Source organism: Scyliorhinus torazame, chromosome 11 (genome assembly GCF_047496885.1).
Source record: "Scyliorhinus torazame isolate Kashiwa2021f chromosome 11, sScyTor2.1, whole genome shotgun sequence".
Classification (NCBI taxonomy): domain Eukaryota; kingdom Metazoa; phylum Chordata; class Chondrichthyes; order Carcharhiniformes; family Scyliorhinidae; genus Scyliorhinus; species Scyliorhinus torazame.
In genome coordinates this window covers 150565926-150581297 of record NC_092717.1, presented here as the reverse complement: position 1 = coordinate 150581297, position 15372 = coordinate 150565926, and the positions used below count along the sequence as shown (strand labels likewise).

The following is a 15372-nucleotide window of genomic DNA, read 5'->3' as shown; positions in this document are numbered from 1 at the left end:
TCAGCTAAAATCTCTTCATAAGGCCGCTGTGACGACTGATTCTCTCTCTCCAGTAAGTCTGGGTGTCATTCTCTCGAGACTGAAAAGTCTTGAAGTCAAACCACGAGCTGGGAGCAGGGTTTGATGTGAGATAAAGAGTCTCAAGAAAGAAAGAGGCCTGGAAATAAACCACAAACTAAAAGCAGAGTCTGACAAGCAGCCAACGAGACTCTCTTGAGTAATACATTTCTAAACTAGAGCTTCAACTACCAGCGTGCTGTCAGGAAAGTCTGCGACAGAACCACCATTGGAAACAAAAGGCTCTTATCTTTTGACCTTCATCCTTATTATTTTCAACCCCCCCATGTTTGTCTGTCTTGTGTGTGTGGGTAGAGGGTGGGACAGTAAAGGGGGTTGTAGGTTCGCTTATTGATATTCAGTTGCATTTACTGCATATTTCATCATCCTTGTTATAAATAAAGTGTAACTGTGTTGAGCCAAAGATTTCAGGAATTTTTATAAGTATTATTGGTTAATTCACTTGTGTTGTGACTCTGAGGCACATGGGGCTGGAACTGACCGCACACTTGCCCATTTGTACAATCAAGGATGGAGGTGGAGTAACCTTAGTGAAAGAAATTAAAGCGAGGCACACTCAGTACTTTAACTGGCTTAAGAATGGAAAAAACCCAAGGACAAAGGAATTAAAGGTAGCTGCAAATGATAAATGACAACTAGCATCAATCTGGAAGAATTAGAACTGTACTTAAAGGAATAAAAAACAGCACAGCAGCAGAATTGGAGGAGATACAACAGATCTATGGACAATCTTGGGTGAATATGGGCTCAGGGGGCGTCATTCTCCGACCCCCCGCCGGGTCGGAGAATGGCCGTTGGCCGCCGTGAATCCCGCCCCCGACGAAGTCTCCGGTACCGGAGATTGGGCGGGGGCAGGAATCGGGCCGCGCCGGTTGGCGGGACCCCCCGCTCAATTCTCCGGCCCGGATGGGCCGAAGTCCCGCTCAGAAATTGCCTGTCCCGCCGGCGTAAATCAAAGCTGGTATTTACCGGCGGGACCAGGCGGCGTGGGCGGGCTCCGGGGTCCTAGGGGGGGCGCGGGGCGATCTGACCCCGGGGGGTGCCCCCACGGTGGCCTGGCCCGCGATTGGGGCCCACCGATCCGCGGGCGGGCCTGTGCCGTGGGGGCACTCTTTCCCTTCCGCCTCCGCCATGGCCTCCACCATGGCGGAGGCGGAAGAGACTCTCCCCACTGCGCATGCGCGGGAAACTGTCAGCGGCCGCTGACGCTCCCGCGCATGCGCTGCATTCCCGCGCCAGCTGGCGGGGCAACAAACGCCATTTCCGCCAGCTGGCAGGGCAACAAACGCCATTTCCGCCAGCTGGCGGGGCGGAAATCCCTCCGCCGCCGGCCTAGCCCCTCAATGTTGGGGCTCGGCCCCCAAAGATGCGGAGCATTCCGCACCTTTGGGCCGGCGCGATGCCCGTCTGATTGGCGCTGTTTTTGGCGCCAGTCGGCGGACATCGCGCCGTTGGGGGAGAATTTCGCACCAGGTCTGAAACAAGCTATCTACTGTGTAACAATGAGAGTAAATCCCGAGTGCATGGAGGCACAGTCAGTCAAAGGAAACAGAGAAATCCAAGATACAACGAATTGAACTCCTACATACATTCAAAATATGGGTCATAGACCAGAGACTGAGAAAAATAGTGGAAATCCATGAAGGTCAGTTTGGATTCATTCCTGAAAGAGCAACTGATGCCATTTCTGATTTGAAGTAAGTGATGGAGGAACATTGGAAAGGCCAAAGTAACATGAAAGTTGTTTTCATTGATCTAGAGAAAGCTTATACTGGGTAACTAGGGAGGAAGTCTGGAGATGTGCTCAAATTAGTGGAGTCCCTGAGATGTATGTAAGCTATCACAGGACATGTACAAGGATCTCCAGACAAGAGTGGGGAACCAGTGTGGGGGAGAGTGAGAATTTCAAAGTCAAAGTTGGATCAGCGCCGAGCCCCTTCCTCATCCTGGTTCTCATGGATGTTCTAATTGAGTAAGTGAGACAGAAAGTGCCATCAGCAATTATGTCTGTAGATGACATTGAGCTATGTGATGGGATGATGAGAACATGACCGACATTGAGCTATGTGATGGGATGATGAGAACATGACCGAACATCTGGAGAACTGGAGAAAAGCACTGGAAGGCAGGGGTATGATGGTCACTAGGCTAAAGACCCAACCTATGGACTGTCGGTTTGGGTCTAGGGCAGAGGATCAGTGTGAAGGTGTGACAATTATGGATGAAGTCTTGGAGAAAGTGAGTCATTTCAAGTACCTGGAGTCTGTGATGCCAGAAGATGGAAGTATGGAAATGAAGCAATGGTTTAGAGCTGGTTGGAGTAATTGGAAGAGATACAGTAAAGTGTGAATATTTAAGATGATGAATGGGGTGCCAATCAAGTGGGCTCCTGGACGTGTTGAGTTTCTTGAGCATTGTCGGAGCTGCACTCGTCCAGGACATACTGAGTATTCTATCACACTCGTAATTTGTGCCTTGTAGATGGTGGGCAAGCCTTGAGGAGTCAGGAGGCGAGTTCCCAGTCTCTGACCTGCTCTTGCAACCATCATATTTATTTATTTATTTGTTTATTTTTTAAATTTAGAGTACCCAATTAATTTTTTCCAAATAAGGGGCAATTTAGCGTGGTCAATCCACCTAGTCTGCACATAGAACATAGAAAATACAGCACAGAACAGGCCCTTCGGCCCACTATGTTGTGCCGAACCTTTGTCCTAGATTAATCATAGATTATCATTGAATTTACAGTGCAGAAGGAGGCCATTCGGCCCCCTGAGTCTGCACCGGCTCTTGGAAAGAGCACCCTACCCAAACTCAACACCTCCACCCAACACCAAGGGCAATTTTGGACACTATGGGCAATTTATCATGGCCAATCCACCTACCCTGCACATCTTTGGGTTGTGGGGGCGAAACCCACCCAAACACAGGGAGAATGTGCAAACTCCACACAGACAGTAACCCAGAGCCGGGATCGAACCTGGAACCTCAGCGCCATGAGGCAGCAAGGCTAACTCACTGCGCAACCATGCTGCCCTGTAACCACCATATTTATATGGCTGGTCCTTAGTTTCTGGTCACCCCCAGGATGTTTTTTAAAAATATATATTTATTAAAGTTTTTTAACACAATTTTTCACCCTTACAAACAAACCCCCCCCTCGTAACAAAATAGAAAGTAAACGCACATAGCAAGATATAAACATGGTAAAACGATATGTTACAGAGCTTTGTACACTGGATTCCTCCCGTACGTGTCAGTTTTCCAGTTCTTTCATGTGTTCTCGTGCTCAAGTACCCCCCAGGCAGACCCCCCTCCCCCCTTCCTCCCTCCCCCCCACTTCACAAGACATTCCCCCGCCCCCTCTGGGTTGCTGCTGCTGCTGACCGACCTTCGTCTAACGCTCCGCGAGATAGTCTAGGAACGGTTGCCACCGCCTGTAGAACCCCTGCGCAGACCCTCTCAAGGCAAACTTTATCCTCTCCAGCTTAATGAACCCAGCCATGTCATTTATCCAGGCCTCCACGCTGGGGGGCTTCGCCTCCTTCCACATTAGCAAGATCCTTCGCCAGGCTACTAGGGACGCAAAGGCCAGAATGCCGGCCTCTTTCGCCTCCTGCACTCCCAGCTCGTCCACTGCTCCAAATATTGCTACCCCCAGCTTGGCTTGACCCGGACTTTCACCACCTTAGATATTGTTCCCGCCACTCCCCTCCAGAACCCCTCCAGTGCCGGGCATGACCAAAACATATGGACATGGTTCGCCGGACTTCGTGAGCACCTCCCACATCTGTCCTCTACCCCAAAGAACCTACTCAGCCTCGCCCCCGTCAAGTGCGCTCTATGAACCACCTTAAATTGTATCAGGCTAAGCCTGGCACACGAGGAGAAGGAATTAACCCTACTCAGGGCATCAGCCCATAGCCTCTCCTCAATCTCCTCCCCCAGCTCCTCCTCCCATTTACCCTTCAGCTCCTCTACCAACGCCTCCCCCTCTTCTTTCATCTCCTGGTATATTGCCGACACCTTGCCCTCTCCCACCCATATGCCCGAGATCACCCTGTCTTGAATTTCCTGTGCCGGGAGCAACGGGAATTCCCTCACCTGCCGCCTCACAAACGCCCTCACCTGCATGTATCTGAAAGCATTTCCCGGGGGTATCCCAAACTTCTCCTCTAGTGCCCCTAGGCTCGCAAACGTCCCATCAATGAACAGGTCCCCCATTCTTCTAATCCCTGCCTGATGCCAGCTCTGAAACCCCCCGTCCATCCTCCCCAGGACAAACCGGTGGCTACCCCTGAACGGGGACCACACCGAGGCTCCCATCGCACCCTTGTGTCGTCTCCACTGTCCCCAGATCTTTAGCGTTGCCGCCACCACCGGGCTCGTGGTGTACCTTGACGGCGAGAGCGGCAGCGGTGCCGTCACCAGCGCCCCCAGGCTCGTTCCTTTGCAGGACGCCATCTCCAACCTCTTCCAAGCCGCCCCCTCTTCCTCCATTACCCACTTACGGATCATTGCCACATTTGTTGCCCAGTAGTAGCTCCCCAGATTCGGCAGCGCCAACCCTCCTCGGTCCCTACTGCGCTCCAAAAACCCTCTCCTTACCCTCGGGGTCTTATTCGCCCACACAAACCCCATAATGCTCCTGCCTACCCTCTTAAAAAAGGCCTTGGTGATCACGATGGGAAGGCACTGAAACACAAAGAGAAACCTCGGAAGGACCACCATTTTGACCGACTGCACTCTACCCGCTAGCGAGAGCGGTAACACGTCCCATCTTTTGAAGTCCTCCTCCATCTGCTCCACCAGTCTCGTCAGATTCAGTTTATGTAGGGCCCCCCAACTCCTGGCTATCTGGATCCCCACGTCACCCCCAGGATGTTGACAGTGAGGGATTCAGCAATGGTAATGCCATTGGATGTCAAGGGGAGATGGTTACTGTTAAATCCTGCCTTGTTGAACATACAGTCTGTGGCAGGCCAACTGGAGACTGTGATGTCCACCTGCAGGAAGAGAGAAAATCTTAAATCTTGAATAGTAATCAGTAACTACTGGTAGCCAGCTCAAGTGGGGACAATATGGGGTTGGAAGGACTGGCAATAGTGTGGAACCAGCCTATGCATCCACTGTCTTAACAATGGAAGTAACAAGAACAGGCAGACCTGAAGACAGAGAATAATTTATAATGAATTAAGACAACATTAGAAAAAACACTATTTACCTTTCCATCAAAGTATTCACCATTCTTTCAAAAGCCTCATCACATCTTAGGATAGGGCTTGTGATTCCCCATTGTAAGGATTTACTGTAATCCGACAAACCAAAATATACCATGTCCTCATTGCAGATCTCCTCCTGAGTGAAAAATAAGGGTGAAATACAACAGAATTAGGGGCAGGAAGTAATTTAACATTACGCAATCTGCCAGATCTTCCCAACAGTTCGCTCCAAACTATATGGAAGCTTTTAACATTTGAAAATTGATAAATTAAATCTCCATGCCTCAAAGTATAGAAGCCACCCCCCATCACGACCGCCGGACCCCCTCAACGCCACACCTTACCATTTAGCCCTCCAGCCCCTCACACCCCACCTCATAAGGGCAGTGCACCCCTGGGCCCGATTCCTGGCACAGGCAAGATGCCACCCAGGCACCTTGGCATCACCAGCCAGGGTGTCATCCGGGTGGCACTGCCAGGGTGCTCAGGTGGCACTACCAGAGTGTCAGACTAGCAGTGCCATTGTGGCTGGGTGGCATTGGGGGTCCCAGAGTACCACCATGCCCAGAGCCGAACCACCTGAGGGCCCTCCGATTGCCTGGGAGACCCCCAACCAAGTGCCGTTATACCTGGTCCAAGTTTGTGGAGACCGGTGCTAAACGGCGCCTGGTTGAGGTCTCTGAGGCGAGACCCTTTTATCCACGTCTTGGGTAAGACCGGCATAGACATATTCAAGTGAGCCTAGCTACTCACTTGAATATACAAATCTGGTTCACGCCAAGTCAGGGCAAGATCCAGATCGCGAGATCTCATTATGAGGCATAACGTAAATCTCATAAAAGGCCCCTCGTGAGATTATGGCCTCGTTACATTCTGGGGCAGGCACGACTAGGCCATTAGACCCCACCCAAGGTTTGTTTTGAAAAAAGGTGCTTGCTTTGGTGTACTAATAAATGTTTTCTCACTCTAGCCGCATAACAATTTATTCAGCTCCTTAAAACAGAATAAACAAGCCAAGAGGCACATTTATTAACTTTCTGTGGTATTTAATTCTTTCATCTCAAATACTTAAGTATTTTGCACACATTCATTAGCAGCCATTGTCCTGAGTTATGTCTGCCTAAGCAATAGGCCACAGGTGTGAAGAATGGAAACTTTCGTAAATCTGGGGCGCGATTCTCCACTCCCGCGCCGAAGTGGCCGCTCCGTCGTGAACGCCGTTGAGGTTCACGACGGCGCGAAACGGCCCCGATCCCGACCGATTCAGGGCCCGAAAATGGGCTAGGATCGGGGCCGCGAGAACCTCGGGGGAGCATGCCGCGAAGGCCGCATCGTCACCGCGCAATGCCCGAATGACACAGCGCTGCGTCATAAATTGCGCGATCCGCGCACAGAGGACCCGGAGAAGAACAGAGGAGATGGCTGAGCCCCGAAGATCCGCACCGAGGTTCCGGGACACGGACCTGGACACCCTAGTGGATGAGGTGGAGCGGAGAAGGGACACCCTCTGCCCAAGACATGGGCATCGCCAGCCATCCAGCGCGGTGAGGCGCGGCTGGTGGGAGATGGGCACCGCAGTCAGTTCTGTGGGGCAGACCCCCCGGACGGGGGAGCAGTGCCGCAAGAAGCTGCACGACCTCACCCGGGCTGGCAGGGTAAGTGCCATGAGGGTGCCCCCAGGCCATCCTCCCCGGCACGGGGGGGGAAGTGGGGTGGGGGTTGGGAGTGTTGGGGGGGACTGGGGCATCAGGGGCGATGTTGGGGGGGTCAGGGGGGTTTGGGGGGGTCACGGTGCCCAACTATCTACTCGACCCACATGAGCCCCGGGACCCCCCTGGAGCGAAGCCATGGCGTGCTGTCTCCTGAACCAGCAACAATGTTGTCTATATCTGCATGCCCTGATGATACCCGCCTAATGGTGATGCTTTATCCAACCCCCCCCCCCCCCCCCCCCCCCAGGACAAGACAGCGCACAACCAGCGGGAGCGCATGAGAACCGGAGGGGGTTCTCCGGTCCTGCGCCCCCTAACCGTTCACGAGCAGAGGGCCCTGGACCTCGCTGGGGGATCCGCCACCCGGGAGGTCGCGCCATGCCAGGTCGGAGGCGCAGAAGCAAGTGAGAGAACCCTGCATGTCCTCCCCACCCCCAACCCGTCATCGCCCCCCTCACACTCTGGCCACTGCACCCTCGATCCCATCCCCCCTCACACTCTGGCCACTGCTCCCCCGATCCCCTCCCCCCCCCACACTCCGGCAACTGCACCCCCGATCCCATCCCCCCTCACACTCTGGCCACTGCACCCCCGATCCCATCCCCCCTCGCACTCTGGCCACTGCACCCCCGATCCCATCCCCCCTCACACTGTGCACCCACCACCACCATACACCAGGGCCACCGTGTCTAACGAACCCCAAATCTTTTATGTTCCCCAGGGCCATCCGCCGAACCTTCAGGGACGTCTCGCCCAGGAAGCAGCGCAACGCCGCCCACCGCAACTGCACCCAGGGACGCACGCCAGAGGTTGGCAGTTGGTCGGACAGGAGGGCAGACCTCACAGTCTGGGACACAGGACCGGGACGCTGAGACCACCGGGACAGACATTAGTCAGGGGCACAGGGTGGACAGTAATGCCGAAGCCCACATCACGGCCACACACCCGCTGGATCGAACTCAAGACGACATGGCCCACATGGAGCTTGTGCCGGGCCATGAGGGGGACCAGTCCACACCAGACTTCTGGACGGATGATGACCTCGAGCTTGCGGCACTGCTGTCTCCCACACCGTTCACCATCGCAGAGACACCCACCTCGGTTGGGCAGATAAGTGATGAGGCTCCCGGGTTACTGTCTGGTGCGCACCCAACAGCCGAGCCGGTACAGCAGGTGGAGGTTGGAGCAGCCGAGGGGCTGGACGGTCGGAGGGCAGCCCAGGCCCAGCAACCAGCTGCCACCCAGACGGTTCCCGGGTTCCTGGATGTAATTGACCCACCCGGATAACCGATGCATGTGGACACCCAGGGACTGAGTAACGGGATGAGGGCCATCTTCCAGGGCCTGCACACGCAGCTGGAGGAGTCCATCCGCGTCCAGGAGCAGGGAGTGGTGCCGCTCATCGCAGCCACCCAGGCCGACACCGCACGGGTGGCGTCCGCGGTGGAGGCAATGGGTGAAGGGGTTTCGGCCATGGGTCAGGTTCTGCAAGGCGTTGGGCTTCACGTGCACGCGTCATCCATGGCCCAGGAGAGGGCTGCCCTCTCACAGGCAGCCATCTCACAGAGCCAACACGACATTGCCGCCGCTCTCCAGGCCCTGGCTGAGTCTCACCATGCCATGGCCCGGTCCCAGCAAGCGATGGCTCAGTCCCAGCAGTCGGTCGCGGAGAGCATTGACCGCCTGGCGCACGTGTTGGATGGCGTCGCGCACTCACAGGTCGAGATCGCACAGACCTTGGCAGGAAGACTCCCTGGGCCCCGTCTCGGCGAATATTCGGACCGTGGTCGATACCGCTGCAGGCCTCCAGGACTGGCAGCGCCCGTCCCGGTAGATCCACCAAGGGACGTCCCGGTACACTCGGCCTCCCCCCTTCCGTCCCTGGCGCATCTGGTGGGGAGCGGGCAGGTCAGGGTGGCACCACACCATCCAGCACGCCCGCAGAGCAGCCTTGCCCATCGTAGCCGGGCCGCCCCAGGAAACATGTGCCGACGGGGAGCCATGTCGAAGGGCGTGATTCACAGCAGTCCACCTCCACTCCTGCTGTACCATCTGGGAACACACCTAGACGTAGTGGTAGGGCCCGTAAGGCAAAGTCGTTCGGCACGTAAGAAATTGGCACGGGTGCAGGGCACAGTGTAGTTGTAGTGGGTAGGGCACGAATAAACGCACAGTTAAATCTGACTTGTAAGACTGTGTGCTATGTCCGGTGCCAGGGGGCTCGTGAGGGTGCCCGATTGGCGTAGTGGTATACGAGCCGTTCAAAGTCTGTTCCGGATGTGCTGACCCTTTCCCCACCGCTCCCCATAATCGGACACCGTTGTCCTCGGTACACCGACGGCAGCCACCCCACAGGCATGTGGTGAAATATCCGTCCCGAACGCTGTGACCACCGGAGTGCATGGTTCAGCTATCGCCATGAGTCAGACCTCGGCTGGCGAATCTGAGCACACAGCTCATCGCAGAGCGGGCTGTCATCATTCAACATGGCACTGTTCACACCCGCTTACCCAATCATCACTGTTGTGCAATCCCGTAGTGCCGCAGTGGTACGGTGATGTGGAATTGGTGCTGTGAACGCGGTGCGGGGGCGGGAGGTGGTGGGCGCTGTGTGGTGCCCGTGTACAGGAGTGACGGTGCAAGTGGCAGTGTTCAGCGAATCCCACCCCCACAGTGCATGAACCGTGCGGCCACCAACGCGTCGCTTGCCCGCTGTCCGCAGCGGTGCCGTCGCGCATCCTTCTGGACGTAACGAGCAGCCGGGCAGTGTCTGCGTCCTGCGCCCCTCCCCCCATCCTGATGCGTGCCATCATCCTCATCCTCCACATCCTCCTCTTCCCCATCCCCCTCGTTTGCGTGGGCTCCGGTGCCGTCGGGTCCTCCCTCCGACTCCTCCACCAGGTTATCTCCCCTCTGCATGGCAATGTTGTGCAGCGCACAGCGGACCACAACCATGCGACCGACCCTGTCGGGGTGGTACTGCAGGGCCCCTCCAGATCGGTCCAGGCATCTGAAGCGCATCTTCAGCAGCCCGAAGCACCGCTCCACCACACCCCTGGTTGCTGCATGTGCCTCGTTGTATAGGCTCTCCGCGTTGGTGTGAGGCCTCCGTATTGACGTCAGCAGCCATGACCTCAATGGATAGCCCTTGTCGCCCAGCAACCAGCCCCTCAGCCGGGGGGGGGGGCATACATCGAACATTGCGGGGATGAACGACTATGCCAGAATGTAGGAGTCATGCACACTGCCGGGGTACTTTGCACACACATGCATGATCTTCATGTGGGGGTCGCACACCACCTGAATGTTCATGGAGTATGCGCCCTTTCTGTTCATGAACACTTCCCTGCTGTCTGCAGGCAGGCGCATGGGGACGTGCACACCATCGATGACATCCTGGACCATCGGTATCCCGGCCACCTTGGCGAATCCACGTGCCCGTGCTTCCTGCTGTGCTCGGTCCTCGGGGAATTGAATGTACCTGTCCGCGATGGCGTACAAGGCGTCGGTAACGGCCCTGATGCACCTGTGGACCGATGCCTGTAATATCCCAGATAGGTCCCCGCTCGGCGCCTGGAAGGAACTGGTCGCATAAAAGTTTAGGGCCACCGTCACCTTGACGGAGACTGGTATCGCGTGTCCTCCTCCCATTCCACGTGGTGCGAGGTGCGCCACGAGCTGGCATATATGTGCGACCGTCTCCCTGCTGAACCGTAGTCTCCTCCTGCATGTGATGTCCGTTAGGGCCTTGAACAACATTCTGTCACGGTACACCCTCGGCCTTGCTGGACGCCTGTGGCACCCTGGCACCACCATCAGTGGATCCTCCTGCTCCACCTGCTCCTCCTCCTCCTCCTCCTGCTCCCCCCCAAGCACTTCCTCTGCATTCCTCGCCGTCTGGTGGTCAATGTTCCCCTCGGCATCCCCCTGTACATTTGGGTCCTGAGCGCCTGCGGCCTGCGCGGCGACGACGGGCCACTCCGCGGCCATCCCCTCTGCTGCACCGGCGACTGCTGCATCTGCAGCCACTGTGGGCCCTCCGACTCTACGCTGCCGGATGGCAAACTCCAGAGCTGCTGCTCCAACCACGGCTGTGAACATCGCTGTCTGGTTGGCATACATGGTGACCTGCAGGAGGGTGGTGGGGGGCAGAGAAACGACATGTTACACGGAGGTTCTTCCACACCTCGCCAGCCGGGTTGCATGTGATCCCTGTGTGCCCCGGTGGCCTGGTCGCGCTGCAGACACGCAGCCAGCCTAACACCTGGTCACTGTCTGCGCCCAACGGTCAGTTCACACCGTACTGCTCACCAGTGTGCCACTCTCCTGTGCCCATCAGCCACACGCAACCTGCGGCCGTGTCCTCGTCACCGTCCTGCCATATCAGGGCGGCTGACATGTGGCATCCGCGGATGGACGATACCATCCACACTCTCCCTTACCCCCCTCCCACCTGCACACTCTCCCTCATCCCCCCCTCCCACCTGCACACTCTCCCTCATCCCCCCTCCCACCTGCACGCTCTCCCTCATCCACCCTCCCACCTGCACGCTCTCCCACCCCCCTCCCACCTGCACGCGCTCCCACCCCCCTCCCACCTGCACACTCTCCCACCCCCCCATCTGCACGCTCTCCCACCCCCCCTCCCACCTGCACGCTCTCCCACCCCGCTCCCACCTGCACGCTCTCCCACACACCCCCTCCCACCTGCACGCTCTCCCACCCCCCTCCCACCTGCACACTCTCCCACCCCCCTCCCACCTGCACGCTCTCCCTCACCCCCCTCCCACCTGCACGCTCTCCCACCCCCCCTCCCACCTGCACGCTCTCCCATACACATCCCCTCCCACCTGCACGCTCTCCCATACCCCCCTCCCACCTGCACGCTCTCCCACCCCCCCTCCCACCTGCACGCTCTCCCACCCCCTCCCACCTGCACGCTCTCCTACACCCCCCTCTCCCAGCTGCACGCTCTCCCACCCCCCCTCCCACCTGCACGCTCTCTCACCCCCCCCCCCCACCTGCACGCTCTCCCCCCCCCCCACTTGCACGCTCTCTCACCCCCCCCCCACCTGCACGCTCTCCCCCCCCCCCACCTGCACGCTCTCCCACCCCCCCTCCCACCTGCACGCTCTCCCACCCCCCCCCCCCCAGCTGCATGCTCTCCCACAACCCCCCCCCCACCTGCACACTCTCCTGTACCCCCCCTTTGACTGCAGCCTTCTCGGGTAAGCCGACCCGGTCTCCAGGCGCTGCGCAACAGTCCGCTCACCTCCTCCCTGCTCAGCGTCAGCCAGCACGACTGGCTGACGACTTTAAAAAGCAGGTGTGAACGGCGACGGCGTGAACTGGGGCCACGCCGTCGGGACTTCGGCCAACCGGGCCTGAGATTAGCAGGGGTGCCGGAGAATAGCAGGGGTGCCAGAGAATCGCCGTTTTGGGTGTCTCGGGCGATTCTCCAGCCTGCGTCCCGCGAAACTCGACCGGGCCGTTCCCGCCGCGTGGGAGAATCGCGGGAGGGCGTCGGACCGACGTCGCGGGAAATTTTGGCGGCCCAGGCGATTCTCCCAACCGGCGCGGGAGTGGAGAATCGCGCCCCTGGTTCCTGTGTTAGTACTGAAGGTCTCTAGGTAAAGCCTCATGTTACTGTACTTGTACAATATATATTGGGTGGGATATTCCACGCAACCCTTAAATGCACCCCCTGTGGCAGAGGTGCATTGTCAGCAGGACCAGAAGATCCCGCTAGCGTGAATGGCCAGAAAGATCAGCCATTATCTCATCTAATGATGAACAAACATGCCTGTCACAAACACGCAACTAAACACGCTCGCTATGGGATGTTGTTCCCTTTTAGTAAAATCACACTCAAGATCTCCTGCTTTTTCATCGTAACTTCAGTAGAAATCTCCACAGAAAAGGCACAAATGGCTAATTGTGCTATTTCTCCAAATTTAAATCAACCTTCACCTAATTTACAATGAGATTGGGAGAGCCTGTAGAATTCAATTTGAAAATAGTTTACTTTGAAAAACATCAATGCTTTCGCTGACTGTCATTTGTTAACACTGAAAAATCACTCTTCGTAATTCAAGAATTGGGCCTACTGTGATGTGTCACACTTGACTGTAAACACAGCCCCATATCTAAACATGAATTTGGAATCCCAACCCTTCATATTGATAGTAGATTTCACCCTGAGCATTTTCCCAATGTTATGAGCTCCACATTAGGATAATCTGAACATCACGACTGGACAAGGACCCACAAATGGAACCTGCGAGTCTGGTGGAGGGAGCCAAAAATGGCCCTGCAGAAGTGGGGCCTACAGAGGTGGAGCCCACTTGCAGGGAGAATATAGATGATAAAAATGAACATACTGCCCAGGTTCATCTTCCTGTTTAAATCCCTCCCGATCTACATCTCCAAGGCCTTTTTTAAAACAGTCGACAAACGAATCATGGTGTTTATGTGTGGTGGGGTGGAGAAAGAATCGGAGGATCCAAAAGAAGGTCCTACAAAGGAAAAGAAACGTGGGAGGCCAGGTCCTTCTAAAACTACAGTTCTACCACTGGGCGGCGAGTGGGTGAAGATGGAGGAGAGTTCCTATATAGGGCCTTCCCTCCGAGCCTAGCCACAGCTGCTCTCCCACACACACACGCGACCAAATACGCGAGGAGCCCAGTGGCAGTAGTCATGCTCCGGACGTGGTACCAAATGAGGCAATACTTTGGTCTAACCGAAATGTCCACAATGGCCCCCATCTACAACAACCATAGGTTCACTCCCGCAATAATGGATGCCACCTGCAAACGATGGAGAAAGGACGAGGGGATGCTGATGGTTAGGGACAGATACAAGGACGACAGAGTAGCAACCCTGGGGGAACGCACAGAGAGGTTCAAGTTACCAAGAGGAAACAACCTGAGATACTTTCAGGTCAAAAGCTTCCTCCTTAAGGGCAGCACGGTGGTGCAGTGGGCAGCATTGCAGCCTCACAGCGCCGAGGTCATAGATTTGATCCCGGCTCTGTGTCACTGTCCGTGTGGAGTTTGCACATTCTCCCCGTGTTTGCAAGGGTTTCGTCCCCACAACCTAAAAGATGTGCAGAGTAGGTGGATTGGCCACGCTAAATTTCCCCTTAATAGGTTATTTTTTTTCAAAACTTCCTCCATAAGAACACAATGATATACCCCCAGTTACCAGGACACTTGTTAGCAGAAGAACTACTGGACGCGGGAGGCCTAGGGAAGGGAAACTGTGTGGACCTGGACAGGCAATTGTTGGAGGAGGTACGCTTCCCCCTGAACAAAACAAGGAGAAAAGGGACGAGGTATCAAGATAGGGCAGAACTCTGGATCGAAGCACTACACAGGGAGAACTTCACCTCTACATGCACAGGGCTGAGCCTACGCAGCTGAAGGTGTGCACAGAGCGCACCTAACCAGAACCCGAATTAGTGGGTTCTTTCCAGAAATGGAGGACAAATGTAAACAGTGCCTGGGAGGCCTGGCCAACCACACCCACATGTTCTGGGAGTGTCCCAGACTTGTCAGGTACTGGATGACCTTCTTTGAGGCAATGCCCAGGGTTGTGGGAGTGAGAGTGGAGCCATGCCCAAAAGTACACAAAGAGAGCAAGAGGGACAAGGGACAAAGTTGCAGGGGACTGGCCTGAGAACAAGCTGAAGCCCACACCAAATTATAAATCGACACTTATAAATACATGCTCTGGCCATATTGGGGATTGTAACATATGTATGTCAAATAAAGGGGGTCATGGTCACAGTGGGAGGGAAGTCAGTTGCCTGTAGATATATGTGCCGAGTTCTGCAGACTTTCTCATTGTCATTTTGTTTTTTTCTGTTTGGTAATATGTAACCTAAGAACTGTGAAATATAAGATGTGAAAACCCAATTAAAACACTTTTTAAAAAATGGATATTCTGAATATATTTATACAGCAAGTTAACACTTTAAATACGGCCAATGCATGTTGTTGTACAGCAAAACACAGAGAAGAATTCCGTAATGTGAACTTACAGGACTGTTAGGCAGTATCCAGTGCACTTCATTGTAGGAGCTAACACGGGACTGCTGTGTCTGGAGAGTGAAGGGAAAGGAGCTGACCTGCAACATAAGTAAGTTGCATGCCTCAAGTGCCTCACGCGAATTAATAAACTTATCCGACAGACCCTGGCTGGATTCCCCATGTGTTGAAGAGCCTGAAACAAGACTAAAGGAACACAGATTCATTCACAACTGCCTAGAAGGATTTCATGTATGGTTAAATAGGAAGAGAGAAGGAAAGAATTGCATTTAAATAGCATATTTCACAACTTCAGGGCATAGTCATAGTCAA

At 55.3% G+C, this 15372-nt stretch overlaps 1 protein-coding gene across 4 annotated transcripts in view; it reads right to left on the bottom strand.

Annotated features, from left to right (window-relative positions):
• Window positions 1-15372, bottom strand: part of greb1l (GREB1 like retinoic acid receptor coactivator) — a 417126-nt gene that overhangs the window by 75891 nt on the left and 325863 nt on the right. For all 4 annotated transcript variants that reach the window (XM_072467885.1, XM_072467884.1, XM_072467887.1 and 1 more), the window contains 2 exons: window positions 15054-15246; window positions 5303-5436 (listed from right to left, as the gene is read on the bottom strand). In XM_072467885.1, coding sequence (XP_072323986.1) covers window positions 5303-5436; window positions 15054-15246 — 327 coding nt within the window. The remainder of the gene's footprint in view (window positions 1-5302; window positions 5437-15053; window positions 15247-15372) is intronic.